At 49.2% G+C, this 18,809-nt stretch overlaps 6 protein-coding genes across 6 annotated transcripts; all 6 read right to left on the bottom strand.

The window, feature by feature from the left end:
- Positions 1-930: 930 nt before the first annotated feature.
- On the bottom strand, positions 931-2,464 carry GUITHDRAFT_162850 (hypothetical protein; the record flags this gene model as incomplete). The annotated part of the gene is made up of 6 exons (XM_005833868.1): positions 1,878-2,464; positions 1,655-1,827; positions 1,448-1,528; positions 1,270-1,389; positions 1,032-1,118; positions 931-1,011 (listed from the first exon to the last, which is right to left on the bottom strand). Exons 1-6 carry the CDS (start codon positions 2,260-2,262, stop codon positions 931-933), a joined length of 927 nt encoding a protein of 308 aa, XP_005833925.1. The 5' UTR covers positions 2,263-2,464.
- A 656-nt stretch (positions 2,465-3,120) lies between these two features.
- GUITHDRAFT_107296 (hypothetical protein) lies at positions 3,121-4,206 on the bottom strand (the record flags this gene model as incomplete). Its single annotated transcript, XM_005833867.1, has 9 exons — positions 3,121-3,154; positions 3,213-3,323; positions 3,371-3,435; positions 3,487-3,550; positions 3,629-3,700; positions 3,749-3,789; positions 3,839-3,946; positions 4,002-4,068; positions 4,139-4,206. The coding sequence occupies 9 exons, from the start codon at positions 4,204-4,206 to the stop codon at positions 3,121-3,123; spliced, it is 630 nt and encodes a 209-aa protein (XP_005833924.1).
- Positions 4,207-6,216: 2,010 nt separating this feature from the next.
- Positions 6,217-8,273, bottom strand: GUITHDRAFT_107295 (hypothetical protein; the record flags this gene model as incomplete). The annotated part of the gene is made up of 2 exons (XM_005833866.1): positions 6,217-7,750; positions 7,798-8,273. The coding sequence occupies 2 exons, from the start codon at positions 8,271-8,273 to the stop codon at positions 6,217-6,219; spliced, it is 2,010 nt and encodes a 669-aa protein (XP_005833923.1).
- A 272-nt stretch (positions 8,274-8,545) lies between these two features.
- Positions 8,546-10,516, bottom strand: GUITHDRAFT_107294 (hypothetical protein; the record flags this gene model as incomplete). The annotated part of the gene is made up of 1 exon (XM_005833865.1): positions 8,546-10,516. One exon carries the CDS (start codon positions 10,514-10,516, stop codon positions 8,546-8,548), a length of 1,971 nt encoding a protein of 656 aa, XP_005833922.1.
- A 3,490-nt stretch (positions 10,517-14,006) lies between these two features.
- GUITHDRAFT_107293 (hypothetical protein) lies at positions 14,007-16,111 on the bottom strand (the record flags this gene model as incomplete). Its single annotated transcript, XM_005833864.1, has 3 exons — positions 14,007-15,024; positions 15,085-15,147; positions 15,207-16,111. 3 exons carry the CDS (start codon positions 16,109-16,111, stop codon positions 14,007-14,009), a joined length of 1,986 nt encoding a protein of 661 aa, XP_005833921.1.
- A 1,126-nt stretch (positions 16,112-17,237) lies between these two features.
- GUITHDRAFT_107292 (hypothetical protein) lies at positions 17,238-17,612 on the bottom strand (the record flags this gene model as incomplete). The annotated part of the gene is made up of 3 exons (XM_005833863.1): positions 17,238-17,324; positions 17,408-17,474; positions 17,545-17,612. 3 exons carry the CDS (start codon positions 17,610-17,612, stop codon positions 17,238-17,240), a joined length of 222 nt encoding a protein of 73 aa, XP_005833920.1.
- Between the last annotated feature and the right edge of the window lie 1,197 nt (positions 17,613-18,809).

The raw sequence follows: 18,809 nt of genomic DNA, 5'->3' as shown, positions 1-18,809 counted from the left end.
GGTAGCTTGTCAACATCGGCCCCGTTACCCGTCATGTTCGTCCCTGGCCCTCCTCCTCCTCCTCCTCCTCCTCCTCCTCCTCCTCCCGTTCCTGCTAGTACCCCTCCTTCTCCAACCACCACTCTCCCTCCTTCTCTTGCGTTCTGGGAAATTACGGTCTTTTCGAATTCAGATGATTGATACTTTTCTGGTGGAGTATGTGTGAAGTTCCCATCTCGGCTTTGAAAACTTGAAGCATTCCTTGACTGGATAACTGGCTTGGAAATATCATGCTCAGGTGTTACTTTTTCTTGAGTGGTTGTGTTGATAGATGTCGATTGAGCCAATGGAGCTGCTCTGAACTTAGTTTCTGACAATTCGCTTGCGACTGAAATCTTTTCAAGGTCGTCATATCCTTGCATCGATTTTGATTTTGCATCAGACTGAGCGATACCGAATCGATTCTGCGAGACAATAGAAGTTGAATTGAATTGTTGAAAGACTGGTTCAACTTGGATTTCTCTGTTTCCAACGTGTGGAGATTCAATCTTTCTCTGCGATGAGCTTTCATCTGCCTGAATGCTGTGATTTCCTGTTGACTCAGGAGCTATTGGACCGGGATCGAGGTTTACAGGGTTAACATTCCTTTCCCTTACGTAGTCACGTGCTGCTGAGAGGCTGTCTGGTGCATCCTCGTCCTGATTGGAAGGTGTATCCCTCTGCCCAGCTTTATCCTGTCCCACTGCCTGAGCAAGTTGAGTCTGCACCGTGTGAACGTAGAGTTTCCGGTGGATCTCTTCTACTTTCCGCATGGACGCCATCTTGGATTCTGCTTCACGTCGACGAGCCTCTTTCATCATGTCGATCTCAACTTTCCTTCTCTCCGAATCAAGCAAACTTCCCTCTACAAGGTTTGGCTTTCGATCGGTTGTCGTTTGTATTCCTCCATCATCACCATTCCAAGTTCCTCTTATTGCTCGTGCCACCTAGGATGAAAAATTTAGCTCCGAGGAAGGCAGCAGCACAACGATCCTGCAACATGATAAGCTCACCTCTTCATGCTTTTTAGCCTCGTTTTCTATCGCTTTGATCCTAGACTCTTGCTCTTTCAGTTTCATTTGCCACTCTTGAGAGACGTCCTGATTGAATCATTACAACTCAAGGGTAATACAGGATTGTGCATCTTACTTCTTTTTCCTGTCGCGGGGGGTGCTGTTGTTTTGACTTCCATTCAACATTCTACGGACGTTTGTCAACGTAAATAAATTCTAGTACCAGTCTGGACTTTACCATCTGTGATGCTTCTTCTTTGAGCTTCCGAATTTCAGACAATGCCTCCTCCTCCTCAGTTTCAAGGAAAATCGACTCAGCGATTTCAAGATGTCCGATTGCTGCTTCGAACTTGTTTTCCTGGAATGAATTTAGCACCAAAGGAAACAACAAATCAATTAAAGCGTGGGATTTATACCTTCATGCACTTCATTGCTTGATTTACGCTCAACCTCGCTTTCTGAGTGTTCTGCTCTTTCGATCTATTCTGCATTTGAGCCTGGAAGCTTGCTTGTTGTCGTTTCGTGCTTGCTTCAACAGCTCTACTATGATCATTGCAAGACTTGAACAGATTTTCAGCCTTTGTAGCTCTTAGCCGCATCTCATCAAACGAAGGAGAAATTACCTCTTGGAACAAATCAATCGCTTTGTCACACTGGTTGCCTGTCATGAAAGCATTTCCCCGATCCATCAGTTCTTTTGCTCTCTCCATCTTCGCTCCCATCTCTGTACTTGGTTTTGAAGCTTTGCCAACAGCGATCTCTTCCAAGAGATCTACATGCATCCTCGGTTTAACAACTGCAACCATCGTAATCAAGGAACCAAAGCGTCAATCGTAAACAACGAACCTGACTTGTCCTCCTTCTTTGCTTCTTCTTTCTTAGTGTTTGATTTTTGATTTGACTTCCCAAACCTGACGATGGGTGACGGATCCTCTTGAGGCCTTGGGTTCTTCGCTTGCATTTTCTCTTCTTTCCCTGTCGCTATAGCATCTTTCACCGCCTGAGCTATAGTAACCCCCTTGCCCCAATTCCGGTAGGAACCCGGAGGCAGTTTCTTCGCACTGCTGATGATCACGTCGATGTCCGTATTAGAGACTCCCATGCTCTTCCAGTCTTCCCTTGAAAGATCTCTCAGGATGTCCAGGTCAATCTCGTTTTCATGCATGATGGGGATGTAGCGGGACAGACCATTCATATGGCAGAAATCGTCAATGGAAGACGGCACCGACATCGTGCAGAGGAGAATCAAGAAAGAACGATGCGCCTGCTGATCTCACTATCTGCTTTTGCTATCACCAAACACGAACGTGGCTGATGGAAGTTTCCGTCAAGACATCAGTCTCCCAAGGATAACATGCTGGGCCGAGCCTTTCACACGGCAGGGAGGTCTCTCTGGCCAACAGCGAAGTCCGAGCTCCTGTCTTATTCTTCAGCTGGTCCAAGAGATCCTTCCCTTCATCTCTCTCCCCGTCCAACTCCTTCCCTTCATCTCTCTCTCCCTCCACCACCATCTTGCAATCTTCGGCTCTCCCAATGAGGCGCCATCACAGCAACTACCCTTGGGAGGTAGGGTGTAATCGGGAGAGTCACCTACCCCATAATTCATCATTTTTTTATGCTGCTCAGTACCCCTGTCAAAGTACCCACCCTCATCTGACACCCCAAATTCGATCCATCCCTTCTGAAATCTGGCTGTAGCTTTGTTGGCCGTTCTGGTTGTTAGCGTCATCAGTGACGGGAACTGCTAGCTCCTCCTCTTCAGAGCTCCTCCCCTCCTCCCTCTCCTCCTCTGCTCCTCCTCCTCTGCTCCTCCTCCTCTGCTCCTCCTCCTCTGCTCCTCCTCCTCGTAGAGTTCCTCCACTCCCCTTCCTTCTCTTCGAACCCCTCTCTTCGTACCTTCCCTTCATGTCACTTTATTCGAATAAACAACTTCCAGGGCAAGCCTCCGAGCATACTTACGATAGCATTCCAAATTCACTGACTACAATCGCGTCATGAACGGGGGGCGGCTACTGCCGTCGCCTTGTACTTTGCATTCGAACCTTGCTCAAGCACTGAGAGGCAGCACGATCGACCGAGATGATTCACATCAGTACAACTTGCTGACGTACATCTGCCGAGACCTGTATTTCACGTCATTGACGTTTGCAGGACAAGGATGTAGAAGAGGGGATCCCCTACATTTCCCAGCTTCCCCCAGTGACCAGCAGGAGCTTCTTGGGACCTTCGGTTCGTTGGATTACCCTCTGAGCGTCTTCTAGAAGCTCTTGTACACCCAGGAAAGCGGATCGACTGGAGATTCGCTGTCATGCAGCACAGTCTTGAAGAGATTTTCTCACTTCTTGTCAGGTCGAGCAAAAGCGTTGGAGCTCGTTCTTGAAAGGGTTTTGTCCCTGTAGAGTTGCTGATCCGTGTCAGAAGCATGTCTTCTAGGGGGGTTCGATTTCATGCAAACCTGTTGAATCGCTCCTTTTCTCGGGTACTTGTTGAATATGTCACAAATCTTAGAATCGTTCCACCTTGAGAAGAAAAAACAAGAAGAGGTCAGAGAAAAAGTCAAAAGTTGCACAAAATTGCACACAAAAAAGATATGTTACCTTTGTTGAGAAGTAGCGTGGCGACTGCTGAACCGCAAACTTCGCAAGTACCGTTCTTCCTTGCTCAGATTGCTGCAGGCAGAATAAGCTTCCGAAACAAACCCTATGATGGGTGACAACCGCGAATCAGAATAAGAGACAGACGACTTCGTCCGCAGGATCTTCACTTCAGTCAGCTTGCACAATCATGCTGACGCAAACTTCGTTTACAAGTTTCTTGTCTCCTGCCTCGAAGATGCTGTCGACGCTGTTTTCCTTTGACAAGAGCTCTCCCCATGTTATTCCCGGAATGCGTGTGGATTCGCAAAGCTGAGGACCCTGGAATGATCAGGGGTGAGGGGATCGATATTTGGGTCCGACCCGAAACTTTCACCTTGAGGCTCTGCTTCAACCTCTGTTTCAAACGCTCGTCGGAGGATTCTCCTCTCCTTTGCCACGGGCTGCACAAAGTAAGAGCCTTAGACGGCTGCCGATGGGCTTCTAGGGGATAGCTACAAAACCATTTCTTACTTCCTCTCGTCGATTCGTTGCTTGATCCAACTGTTGTGCAATTCATTCTTTGATGTTTCTGCAAGCATTGATCAAATGCTTCGATTCTTTAGAGTGGAAATCTGTTGCCTCTCGTCAATTCATTGATCGGCATGACGAAAAATCGAAAAAAGTTGACTTCGAGACTTGTCGGGCGAAGCTGCTTGGGTAGGTCTTGAGGTCCTATCAAGAGGCTACCATACGTCAACCCCAACGATATCCGAAGCTTCTCCCTGCTCAAGCTCCATCGCCGCTCAACGTGTACGGCAACGAGACGCTGGCTGAGGGATGCGGCTGCTGCATGGACAAGGGTATAGAGGCCTCAACGGTTGGTAGGCCCATGTAACCTTTTTAATCGACAAGTAAGAATATTCATACTGATGCTTCATAAGTGCAGGTGACTCACATCAGCGAGTATCGCTGTCTCGAAATGATTGGGGGTAAAATGTTTTCATGTACGCAAATGTTTGTAATGAAATCAATTCACACAAATCATCGGTTACATGATGTCACAGATACGCAAAGAAGACATTCATTTTCTGTAACTTTCAAGAGCCGTGACTACAAGAGCCTTACAGGCGAAGTCTATTGCTCCAGAGCAGCCTTCCGAAGTTCCTCCCTCTGTGCCCAAGTTTCTCCCTGCCGTGACGCGTTGGTCCAGCGGGTTTTTAAGATGAGGAGAGAAATCGTTCTGAATCTACGGTGAAACAGTACAATCATCGGTTAGGTGCAAGTCTTCAGAGTATCAGGCTGGAATGGTGCACCCATTACAAGCAACTTCCTTTGGATTCCATTTGGACGAGTTTGAAGCTTATACTGCTCATGCTTCGCTTTCGTCTTCGCTGTCCTCATCTTCTTTCATAGCAAACAGTGCTTTCCTGACTTGAGCTCGTATCACGTGAATAACCTTTGCGATGATAGGCATCATGAGCATGAAAACCACCAGCCCTCCAGCAAACCGGATGAAGACGTCGGATATAAGAAAGGCGGCCATTGCTGATGTTCCCCTCAGGCTGTCTCACGCTATCAATGTCTCAGAGTCTGTGATCACAGCCTGGCAGTCTTTCAAGCACCCAGCGGCTGCGCGATGTTTGTTATCCCTCACTCTAGCTTGTCCTTCACCTGATGAGAACAGAGTATACGCCAAGTGGTCGACCGTTGAGAACGGAAAATGACTTAGCCGTGGAACGGAAAATGACATGGCGCAACGGTCTGGACGATCCCGGAAGCAATTCTGAGCCCTGAGTAATTGCAGGACGCATACTATCGGGTAACAATCCGGTTTCACCTGACTTTGTAGTTTTACCTCCTGACTTCACTCGGAAGGTCTAGAGGATAATCGATCAGCTGGGACACATTCATTTCGTCTTGCTCCCGGCTTCCCCAACGGTTTCGCAAATGCAATACCCGTATTTCCTTCGTCGATCCTTTCATTCAGTGTAGTTTGACCTTCCGACATCACGAGAATAGTTCCCAGACTATTTTGGGGATTCTGTGTTCGATGTATTGAGTAACCATTGCAAAGTTTATGCCTGTGTTAGCCCGAACAGCTGTTCATCGCATGCATCCGCCTGTGTTCGATCCATGCAAGCACAAATCTGTCAACTTGGCAAATCAGGATAAGCTGCTCAGCAAGTCTCAGGCGACATCCCCTCCTCTAGTGGTTGGCGTCCGCCCTGAAGGCCATAGAAACATCCCCTTGCCCTGATTCTAATTCCTCACATTGAACCTGCTAAGGTGATTCGACATGTCCGGGCCAGCCTTCACTGTCTCGGATCTCGCCGGGGCAGGAGGGCCGCCACGGTTGCACGGGGTCGCATGAGTAATTGTATGGGCCCGCATGAATAAATTGCATGTGCTAGCACAAGTAGCCTTGCGATATACTTGATACACTTGACGCAAGACTTGACAAGATCATGGTAGCTGGTTCTCCTGGAGGAGATTGCCGTGAGGTTGACTTGCAGCCCGACAAGCATGCATTCCTTTCTTCAGCGCAACATCTCTTGGTCAGATCTTGCCTCTCCCTTCAAGCGAGTGCTCAGCCCCCCCGTGACGAGAGGTCACAGCATTTCAATGCTCGCTACATCTGCCTGCTTACCCTCGGACCCCTTCTTCCATCCGTACTCCTCCATCGCCCCGCAATTCTTGATAGTGTCGATCTGAAAATCCTCCAGCCTTTCTGGCGGAACGATGAAAACTACTTTCACTTTCCAACCCTTGGTTGGGATGTTGAGCTTCTTGAGAGCTTTTGCGAAGGGAGAGAGCTTAAATGAGTGCGACGATGAAACTGTCACCTGCACAAGCTCGACCAACTTCGCACGCACATTCACAATGATAGCATCATAGCCTGGTTGAAACACGTTGATTGGCCTCAAGCATGCTCTCTCTTGAGGAAGACTCTCCATGACCTCGTTCGCATCGAAGGGTAACACTGGGCATCCCATCCAAACCTGATTCACACGTGACACGCCCTGCCGATACATCAGGGTCAGCCCTTGCTTCACCTTCTTGAAAAATAAAAGCTCGAAAACGTAGCCCCTTATGCTGGGAATGCTTGTCCCATCCAACAGTCTTTTCAAAACGCCCACCTCCGCTACTTCCGCTAGCTTCATGGCGACGTACTTGCTCACAGGCATCCAGGACGCTTCTTCGCCATGCATGTACCGTGCAGTCAAGTGATTTACAGCATCCAACGAGGAGTCACCAACGATACCCCGGAACAGATGTTCTAGGTTTCGACACGATGCAAGAGCCCGATCCAGCCTCTGCTTCACCACCGCTGCCGTCTTTTCGAACATGTACCGACATGAGCCGCCAGCCAGGTAATGCTTCGACATAATCTGCTCTTCTTTCGTTCCATTCCTCTTCCGTATCCTCATACCAATGTGCACCGCAGTGTCGTGCAATGCTAGCATGGCTTTCACCCTCTTGTAGAAAGCATCGCACTTCACCGCATTCAGGTACTCACCAGTTGTCCATGATACAACGGTGTGCGGCATCAGGTTCACATCATCTTCGAACCTGTCCCGAACCTTTCCTCCAGACATCGACGTCACAACGATAACCCGTCGATTCTGTCTGTCACCTAGGAGCCATCTCGTACATGCTCGATAGCAGCGTGCATGATGTGACTCGTGCCTCAAGTAGCCATCGATGACGACAAGACGCTTCTCGCTGTCCGGCCAATCTTCTAGTATTTTCCTGGTCCATTTCAGCGAGCATTCTGCTGGTATCGTGCACGATCTCCTCTTAGACCGTACGATCTGAATGCACTCAGTCCACTTAGTTGCATCGAGCTGAAAGAATGTCACGCTCCATTCCTTCATGCCAAGCGACAAGCAGAAGGCTAGCGTCGTCGTCGTCTTCCCAGTTCCCGGCGGACCTTGGATCCAGCCCAAGGCCCGGCTCTCTAACACCTGCTCCCTCAGGAAACGTTGCTGCTCGTGGAATGCTTTCCGGCAGTAAAGCAGTATCTCGCCGTCTCCTTGCAAGTATGATGCATCGAAACGAAAGTACTTGTTGCCATGGCAAAAGCCTGTCCGGTCCAGTCCTGCCTCTGACTCGACCCAGTCAATCCGTAGCCCATCGGATTTTCTGCTTTGCCTCTGGAGATCACACTTTTCTTTATCCAGCTGCTTCACCCTTTCTCTAAGCTGCCTCTCCGCTCTCCAAGCTGCTTCAACCGCTCTCCAAGCTGCTCTCCAAGCTGCTCTCCAAGCTGCTTCTCTCGCTCTCCAAGATGCGTCACCCGCTCTACAAGGACCGCCTTCATCGTTGAATCCTGTTCATGCTCGATCCTTTTCAGAACCTCCTTGATCTGTTGCTGTACTTCCTTGATCTCTGGCGGTGCCTCCTTGATCTCTTGCTGTGCCTCCTTGATCTCTTGTTTTACTTCCTTGATCTCTTGTTTTACTTCCTTGATCTCTCGCTGTACCTCCTCTATCTGAAGCTTCACCTGATCCTCTGATCCCCCTCCACCTCTCGTGTGCTTTACCAGACCATCAGACCAGCAAGAAGGATCACGAGCAATACCGGGCCAAGACGAGACCCACTTCGAGTTGCAAGACACGGAGGAGCAAGACCATGAGTGGGCAGGAACCAGCATCCCGACGATCATCGTCGGCAGCTCAAGCGCCAACAACAGCATCATCGTTGTAGCCTCCGCCATCCAGCACTCAACCCAGTCCGCCTCAGAGAGAATGAGGATTTCCAATCAAGCTTTGTTTACGGTTTGCCGTGTCTTTCGAGTTAGTCAATAAATTGTTTTGCAAACCATATAATTACGACTTGCAGCCCGACAAGCATGCATTCCTTTATTCAGCGCAACATCTCTTGGTCAGATCTTGCCTCTCCCTTCAAGCGAGTGCTCAGCCCCCCCGTGATGAGAGGTCACAGCATTTCAATGCTCGCTACATCTGCCTGCTTACCCTCGGACCCCTTCTTCCATCCGTACTCCTCCATCGCCCCGCAATTCTTGATAGTGTCGATCTGAAAATCCTCCAGCCTTTCTGGCGGAACGATGAAAACTACTTTCACTTTCCAACCCTTGGTTGGGATGTTGAGCTTCTTGAGAGCTTTTGCGAAGGGAGAGAGCTTAAATGAGTGCGACGATGAAACTGTCACCTGCACAAGCTCGACCAACTTCGCACGCACATTCACAATAATAGCATCATAGCCTGGTTGAAACACGTTGATTGGCCTCAAGCATGCTCTCTCTTGAGGAAGACTCTCCATGACTTCGTTCGCATCGAAAAGAAACACTGGGCATCCCATCCAAACCTGATTCACACGTGACACGCCCTGCCGATACGTCAGGGTCAGCCCTTGCTTCACCTTCTTGAAAAATAAAAGCTCGAAAACGTAGCCCCTTATGCTGGGAATGCCTGTCCCATCCAACAGTCTTTTCAAAACGCCCACCTCCGCTACTTCCGCTAGCTTCATGGCGACGTACTTGCTCACAGGCATCCAGGACGCTTCTTCGCCATGCATGTACCGTGCAGTCAAGTGATTTACAGCATCCAACGAGGAGTCACCAACGATACCCTGGAACAGATGTTCTAGGTTTCGACACGATGCAAGAGCCCGATCCAGCCTCTGCTTCACCACCGCTGCCGTCTTTTCGAACATGTACCGACATGAGCCGCCAGCCAGGTAATGCTTCGACATAATCTGCTCTTCTTTCGTTCCATTCCTCTTCCGTATCCTCATACCAATGTGCACCGCAGTGTCGTGCAATGCTAGCATGGCTTTCACCCTCTTGTAGAAAGCATCGCACTTCACCGCATTCAGGTACTCACCAGTTGTCCATGATACAACGGTGTGCGGCATCAGGTTCACATCATCTTCGAACCTGTCCCGAACCTTTCCTCCAGACATCGACGTCACAACGATAACCCGTCGATTCTGTCTGTCACCTAGGAGCCATCTCGTACATGCTCGATAGCAGCGTGCATGATGTGACTCGTGCCTCAAGTAGCCATCGATGACGACAAGACGCTTCTCGCTGTCCGGCCAATCTTCTAGTATTTTCCTGGTCCATTTCAGCGAGCATTCTGCTGGTATCGTGCACGATCTCCTCTTAGACCGTACGATCTGAATGCACTCAGTCCACTTAGTTGCATCGAGCTGAAAGAATGTCACGCTCCATTCCTTCATGCCAAGCGACAAGCAGAAGGCTAGCGTCGTCGTCGTCTTCCCAGTTCCCGGCGGACCTTGGATCCAGCCCAAGGCCCGGCTCTCTAACACCTGCTCCCTCAGGAAACGTTGCTGCTCGTGGAATGCTTTCCGGCAGTAAAGCAGTATCTCGCCGTCTCCTTGCAAGTATGATGCATCGAAACGAAAGTACTTGTTGCCATGGCAAAAGCCTGTCCGGTCCAGTCCTGCCTCTGACTCGACCCAGTCAATCCGTAGCCCATCGGATTTTCTGCTTTGCCTCTGGAGATCATTCCTTTCTTTATCCAGCTGCTTCACCCTTTCTCTAAGCTGCCTCTCTCGCTCTCCAAGCTGCTTCAACCGCTCTCCAAGCTGCGTCACCCGCTCTACAAGGACCGCCTTCATCGTTGAATCCTGTTCATGCTCGATCCTTTTCAGAACCTCCTTGATCTCTTGCTGTACCTCCTTGATCTCTTGTTTTACTTCCTTGATCTCTTGTTTTACTTCCTTGATCTCTCGCTGTACCTCCTCTATCTGAAGCTTCACCTGATCCTCTGATCCCCCTCCACCTCTCGTGTGCTTTACCAGACCATCAGACCAGCAAGAAGGATCACGAGCAATACCGGGCCATGACGAGACCCACTTCGAGTTGCAAGACACGGAGGAGCAAGACCATGAGAGGGCAGGAACCAGCATCCCGACGATCATCGTCGGCAGCTCAAGCGCCAACAACAGCATCATCGTTGTAGCCTCCGCCATCCAGCACTCAACCCAGTCCGCCTCAGAGAGAATGAGGATTTCCAGTAACCGGCGCAACCCCGGCGTAACCGCCGGCGCCGGCAAAGCTTTGTCCAATTACAGCCAAGATCGAAGCAATCAGTTTCGTCCTCATTCGGTACAAAACGAACGACCATCTGATGTTGTGCCAAACAAGCTTGAGTCCCCAACTGCGCATAACATCTACATTTTCCATACGAATAAAATGTACTAGTCGACTCAACGTTTGACAATTCGCACGCAATTCATCGTTCTCCTCTTGGACATCCCGATTAGTGCCCTTCCTAAGAACGGCTTTTGTTGTACATCGTCCATTCTTCCCCAGAACGGTTTTTGTTGTACATCATCCATTCTCAATGTTTTTGGCGCTATGTCCACGCCACGTCCATACCTGTCTGCCCCGATCCTGGCACACAAGATTGTACCTCACAGATCTCAGACTTCTCCCGTTCACAAGTATTGATTCTTTCTGGAGAACCCCTCATGGTATCTCTCATGAAAGTCCCAAACTTTGACATTCCAGATTTCACCAAACCAGAAATCCCAGGCAATTCGTTCGAGAAACAGACAGCATCTACAATCCGTAAACCATGCACGTGAAGTTTATTCTTTCTCGGTTTTCCTTAATTATAGAGGATTAGCTAAACTAGGAATCTGCCTCAGATACCTCAAAATAAAGTAAGTAAAGCTAGCACTATAAAATCCTATCAATGCTTCACCTCCACCTCATCATCATCAACAACACATCATCATCATCATCATCATCATCATCATCATCATCATCATCATCACTCTAATGTGCCATGATTAGATCCTTCTACATGACTTCTTGCCAGCAAGCGCATCTTGAGAAATTGTTGGAATGGCTGTTTTCCCACGTTGCTCACACGCACTGCTGGTGTATCCTTCCGAATCAAAATATTCATTCGCACAAAGATGATGGCACATCAGGCTTCCCTTCCAATGCAATGCCCTGTCTTTCAAAGGTATCTTTTTGCGTTCATTTGAAAAGGAGGACAAGCATAGATTACTTTATCCGGCAATCGTCCGCAGGATCTTCACTTCAGTCAGCTTGCACAATCATGCTGACGCAAACTTCGTTTACAAGTTTCTTGTCTCCTGCCTCGAAGATGCTGTCGACGCTGTTTTCCTTTGACAAGAGCTCTCCCCATGTTATTCCCGGAATGCGTGGGGTGAGGGGATCGATATTTGGGTCCGACCCGAAACTTTCACCTTGAGGCTCTGCTTCAACCTCTGTTTCAAACGCTCGTCGGAGGATTCTCCTCTCCTTTGCCACGGGCTGCACAAAGTAAGAGCCTTAGACGGCTGCCGATGGGCTTCTAGGGGATAGCTACAAAACCATTTCTTACTTCCTCTCGTCGATTCGTTGCTTGATCCAACTATTGTGCAATTCATTCTTTGATGTTTCTGCAAGCATTGATCAAATGCTTCGATTCTTTAGAGTGGAAATCTGTTGCCTCTCGTCAATTCATTGATCGGCATGACGAAAAATCGAAAAAAGTTGACTTCGAGACTTGTCGGGCGAAGCTGCTTGGGTAGGTCTTGAGGTCCAATCAAGAGGCTACCATACGTCAACCCCAACGATATCCGAAGCTTCTCCCTGCTCAAGCTCCATCGCCGCTCAACGTGTATGGCAACGAGCGCTGGCTGAGGGATGCAGCTGCTGCATGGACAAGGGTATAGAGGCCTCAACGGTTGGTAGGCCCATGTAACCTTTTTCATCGACAAGTACAACTGCAGGTGACTCACATCAGCGAGTATCGCTGCGCAAAGAAGACTTTCATTTTCTGTGACTTTCAAGAGCCGTGACTACAAGAGCCTTACAGGCGAAGTCTATTGTTCCAGAGCAGCCTTCCGAAGTTCCTCCCTCTGTGCCCAAGTTTCTCCCTGCCGTGACGCGTTGGTCCAGCTGGTAACTGATCAACTCTTCCAGCGGGTTTTTAAGATGAGGAGAGAAATCGTTCTGAATCTACGGTGAAACAGTACAATCATCGGTTAAAGACAATGATTTGAATCAGTCTCTTCAGCTGGTGCAAGTCTTCAGAGTATCAGGCTGGAATGGTGCACCCATTACAAGCAACTTCCTTTGGATTCCATTTGGACGAGTTTGAAGCTTATACTGCTCATGCTTCGCTTTCGTCTTCGCTATCCTCGTCTTCTTTCATAGCGAACAGTGCTTTCCTGACTTGAGCTCGTATCACGTGAATAACCTTTGCGATGATAGGCATCATGAGCATGAAAACCACCAGCCCTCCAGCAAACCGGATGAAGACGTCGGATATAAGAAAGGCGGCCATTGCTTCTGTTTCCCTCAGGCTGTCTCACGCTATCAATGTCTCAGAGTCTGTGATCACAGCCTGGCAGTCTTTCAAGCACCCAGCGGCTGCGCGATGTTTGTTATCCCTCACTCTAGCTTGTCCTTCACCTGATGAGAACAGAGTATACGCCAAGTGGTCGACCGTTGAGAACGGAAAATGACTTAGCCGTGGAACGGAAAATGACATGGCGCAACGGTCTGGACGATCCCGGAAGCAATTCTGAGCCCTGAGTAATTGCAAGACGCATACTATCGGGTAACAATCCGGTTTCACCTGACTTTGTAGTTTTACCTCCTGACTTCACTCGGAAGGTCTAGAGGATAATCGATCAGCTGGGACACATTCATTTCGTCTTGCTCCCGGCTTCCCCAACGGTTTCGCAAATGCAATACCCGTATTTCCTTCGTCGATCCTCTCATTCAGTGTAGTTTGACCTTCCGACATCACGAGAATAGTTCCCAGACTATTTTGGGGATTCTGTGTTCGATGTATTGAGTAACCATTGCAAAGTTTATGCCTGTGTTAGCCCGAACAGCAGTGTTCATAACGTCAGGCATCGCGACGGTGTCAAAGATTTCATCGCATGCATCCGCCTGTGTTCGATCCATGCAAGCACAAATCTGTCAACTTGGCAAATCAGGATAAGCTGCTCAGCAAGTCTCAGGCGACATCCCCTCCTCTAGTGGTTGGCGTCCGCCCTGAAGGCCATAGAAACATCCCCTTGCCCTGATTCTAATTCCTCACATTGAACCTGCTAAGGTGATTCGACATGTCCGGGCCAGCCTTCACTGTCTCGGATCTCGCCGGGGCAGGAGGGCCGCCACGGTTGCACGGGGTCGCATGAGTAATTGTATGGGCCCGCATGAATAAATTGCATGTGCTAGCACAAGTAGCCTTGCGATATACTTGATACACTTGACGCAAGACTTGACAAGATCATGGTAGCTGGTTCTCCTGGAGAAGATTGCCGTGAGGTTGACTTGCAGCCCGACAAGCATGCATTCCTTTATTCAGCGCAACATCTCTTGGTCAGATCTTGCCTCTCCCTTCAAGCGAGTGCTCAGCCCCCCCGTGATGAGAGGTCACAGTATTTCAATGCTCGCTACATCTGCCTGCTTACCCTCGGACCCCTTCTTCCATCCGTACTCCTCCATCGCCCCGCAATTCTTGATAGTGTCGATCTGAAAATCCTCCAGCCTTTCTGGCGGAACGATGAAAACTACTTTCACTTTCCAACCCTTGGTTGGGATGTTGAGCTTCTTGAGAGCTTTTGCGAAGGGAGAGAGCTTAAATGAGTGCGACGATGAAACTGTCACCTGCACAAGCTCGACCAACTTCGCACGCACATTCACAATAATAGCATCATAGCCTGGTTGAAACACGTTGATTGGCCTCAAGCATGCTCTCTCTTGAGGAAGACTCTCCATGACTTCGTTCGCATCGAAAAGAAACACTGGGCATCCCATCCAAACCTGATTCACACGTGACACGCCCTGCCGATACGTCAGGGTCAGCCCTTGCTTCACCTTCTTGAAAAATAAAAGCTCGAAAACGTAGCCCCTTATGCTGGGAATGCCTGTCCCATCCAACAGTCTTTTCAAAACGCCCACCTCCGCTACTTCCGCTAGCTTCATGGCGACGTACTTGCTCACAGGCATCCAGGACGCTTCTTCGCCATGCATGTACCGTGCAGTCAAGTGATTTACAGCATCCAACGAGGAGTCACCAACGATACCCTGGAACAGATGTTCTAGGTTTCGACACGATGCAAGAGCCCGATCCAGCCTCTGCTTCACCACCGCTGCCGTCTTTTCGAACATGTACCGACATGAGCCGCCAGCCAGGTAATGCTTCGACATAATCTGCTCTTCTTTCGTTCCATTCCTCTTCCGTATCCTCATACCAATGTGCACCGCAGTGTCGTGCAATGCTAGCATGGCTTTCACCCTCTCGTAGAAAGCATCGCACTTCACCGCATTCAGGTACTCACCAGTTGTCCATGATACAACGGTGTGCGGCATCAGGTTCACATCATCTTCGAACCTGTCCCGAACCTTTCCTCCAGACATCGACGTCACAACGATAACCCGTCGATTCTGTCTGTCACCTAGGAGCCATCTCGTACATGCTCGATAGCAGCGTGCATGATGCGACTCGTACCTCAAGTAGCCATCGATGACGACAAGACGCTTCTCGCTGTCCGGCCAATCTTCTAGTATTTTCCTGGTCCATTTCAGCGAGCATTCTGCTGGTATCGTGCACGATCTCCTCTTAGACCGTACTCGATGACGACAAGACGCTTCTCGCTGTCCGGCCAATCTTCTAGTATTTTCCTGGTCCATTTCAGCGAGCATTCTGCTGGTATCGTGCACGATCTCCTCTTAATCTGAATGCACTCAGTCCACTTAGTTGCATCGAGCTGAAAGAATGTCACGCTCCATTCCTTCATGCCAAGCGACAAGCAGAAGGCTAGCGTCGTCGTCGTCTTCCCAGTTCCCGGCGGACCTTGGATCCAGCCCAAGGCCCGGCTCTCTAACACCTGCTCCCTCAGGAAACGTTGCTGCTCGTGGAATGCTTTCCGGCAGTAAAGCAGTATCTCGCCGTCTCCTTGCAAGTATGATGCATTGAAACGAAAGTACTTGTTGCCATGGCAAAAGCCTGTCCGGTCCAGTCCTGCCTCTGACTCGACCCAGTCAATCCGTAGCCCATCGGATTTTCTGCTTTGCCTCTGGAGATCATTCCTTTCTTTATCCAGCTGCTTCACCCTTTCTCTAAGCTGCCTCTCTCGCTCTCCAAGATGCCTCAACCGCTCTCCAAGCTGCTCTCCAAGCTGCTTCTCTCGCTCTCCAAGCTGCGTCACCCGCTCTACAAGGACCGCCTTCTTCGTTGAATCCTGTTCATGCTCGATCCTTTTCAGAACCTCCTTGATCTCTTGCTGTACCTCCTTGATCTCTGGCGGTGCCTCCTTGATCTCTTGTTTTACTTCCTTGATCTCTCGCTGTACCTCCTCTATCTGAAGCTTCACCTGATCCTCTGATCCCCCTCCACCTCTCGTGTGCTTTACCAGACCATCAGACCAGCAAGAAGGATCACGAGCAATACCGGGCCATGACGAGACCCACTTCGAGTTGCAAGACACGGAGGAGCAAGACCATGAGAGGGCAGGAACCAGCATCCCGACGATCATCGTCGGCAGCTCAAGCGCCAACAACAGCATCATCGTTGTAGCCTCCGCCATCCAGCACTCAACCCAGTCCGCCTCAGAGAGAATGAGGATTTCCAGTATCCGGCGCAACCCCGGCGTAACCGCCGGCGCCGGCAAAGCTTTGTCCAATTACAGCCAAGATCGAAGCAATCAGTTTCGTCCTCATTCGGTACAAAACGAACGACCATCTGATGTTGTGCCAAACAAGCTTAAGTCCCCAACAGCATTTGCTCTGGAAGTACTTCATGGGTTCGCTCAATTTGTTCCATTTTCCATACGAATAACATGTACTAGTCGACTCAACGTTTGACAATTCGCACGCAATTCATCGTTCTCTTCTGGGACATCCCGATTAGTTGCCCTTCCTAAGAACGGCTTTTGTTGTACATCGTCCATTCTTCCCAAGAACGGTTTTTGTTGTACATCATCCATTCTCAATGTTTTTGGCGCTATGTCCACGCCACGTCCATACCTGTCTGCCCCGATCCTGGCACACAAGATTGTACCTCACAGATCTCAGACCTCTCCCGTTCACAAGTATTGATTCTTTCTGGAGAACCCCTCATGGTATCTCTCATGAAAGTCCCAAACTTTGACATTCCAGATTTCACCAAACCAGAAATCCCAGGCAATTCGTTCGAGAAACAGACAGCATCTACAATCCGTAAACCATGCACGTGAAGTTTATTCTTTCTCGGTTTTCCTTAAGTATAGAGGATTAGCTAAACTAGGAATCTGCCTCAGATACCTCAAAATAAAGTAAGTAAAGCTAGCACTATAAAATCCTATCAATGCTTCACCTCCACCTCATCATCATCAACAACACATCATCATCACTCTAATGTGCCATGATTAGATCCTTCTACATGACTTCTTGCCAGCAAGCGCATCTTGAGAAATTGTTGGAATGGCTGTTTTCCTACGTTGCTCACACGCACTGCTGGTGTATCCTTCCGAATCAAAATATTCATTCGCACAAAGATGATGGCACATCAGGCTTCCCTTCCAATGCCATGCCCTGTCTTTCAAAGGTATCTTTTTGCGTTCATTTGAAAAGGAGGACAAGCATAGATTACTTTATCCGGCAATCGTCCGCAGGATCTTCACTTCAGTCAGCTTGCACAATCATGCTGACGCAAACTTCGTTCACAAGTTTCTTGTCTCCTGCCTCGAAGATGCTATCGACGCTGTTTTCCTTTGACAAGAGCTCTCCCCATGTTATTCCCGGAATGCGTGGGGTGAGGGGATCGATATTTGGGTCCGACCCGAAACTTTCACCTTGAGGCTCTGCTTCAACCTCTGTTTCAAACGCTCGTCGGAGGATTCTCCTCTCCTTTGCCACGGGCTGCACAAAGTAAGAGCCTTAGACGGCTGCCGATGGGCTTCTAGGGGATAGCTACAAAACCATTTCTTACTTCCTCTCGTCGATTCGTTGCTTGATCCAACTGTTGTGCAATTCATTCTTTGATGTTTCTGCAAGCATTGATCAAATGCTTCGATTCTTTAGAGTGGAAATCTGTTGCCTCTCGTCAATTCATTGATCGGCATGACGAAAAATCGAAAAAAGTTGACTTCGAGCCTTGTCGGGCGAAGCTGCTTGGGTAGGTCTTGAGGTCCTATCAAGAGGCTACCATACGTCAACCCCAACGATATCCGAAGCTTCTCCCTGCTCAAGCTCCATCGCCGCTCAACGTGTATGGCAACGAGCGCTGGCTGAGGGATGCGGCTGCTGCATGGACAAGGGTATGGAGGGCTCAACGGTTGGTAGGCCCATGTAACCTTTTTCATCGACAAGTACAACTGCAGGTGACTCACATCAGCGAGTATCGCTGTCTCGAAATGATTGGGGGTAAAACGTTTTCATGTACGCAAATGTTTGTAATGAAATCAATTCACACAAATCATCGGTTACATGATGTCACAGATACGCAAAGAAGACTTTCATTTTCTGTGACTTTCAAGAGCCGTGACTACAAGAGCCTTACAGGCGAAGTCTATTGTTCCAGAGCAGCCTTCCGAAGTTCCTCCCTCTGTGCCCAAGTTTCTCCCTGCCGTGACGCGTTGGTCCAGCTGGTAACTGATCAACTCTTCCAGCGGGTTTTTAAGATGAGGAGCGAAATCGTTCTGAATCTACGGTGAAACAGTACAATCATCGGCTAAAGACAATGATTTGAATCAGTCTCTTCAGCTGGTGCAAGTCTTCAGAGTATCAGGCTGGAATGGTGCACCCATTACAAGCAACTTCCTTTGGATTCCATTTGGACGAGTTTGAAGCTTATACTGCTCATGCTTCGCTTTCGTCTTCGCTATCCTCGTCTTCTTTCATAGCGAACAGTGCTTTCCTGACTTGAGCTCGTATCACGTGAATAACCTTTGCGATGATAGGCATCATGAGCATGAAAACCACCAGCCCTCCAGCAAACCGGATGAAGACGTCGGATATAAGAAAGGCGGCCATTGCTTCTGTTTCCCTCAGGCTGTCTCACGCTATCAATGTCTCAGAGTCTGTGATCACAGCCTGGCAGTCTTTCAAGCACCCAGCGGCTGCGCGATGTTTGTTATCCCTCACTCTAGCTTGTCCTTCACCTGATGAGAACAGAGTATACGCCAAGTGGTCGACCGTTGAGAACGGAAAATGACTTAGCCGTGGAACGGAAAATGACATGGCGTAACGGTCTGG

This window comes from Guillardia theta (genome assembly GCF_000315625.1).
Source record: "Guillardia theta CCMP2712 unplaced genomic scaffold GUITHscaffold_28, whole genome shotgun sequence".
Lineage (NCBI taxonomy): Eukaryota > Cryptophyceae > Pyrenomonadales > Geminigeraceae > Guillardia > Guillardia theta.
This window is presented reverse-complemented; position numbering and strand designations above follow the sequence as displayed.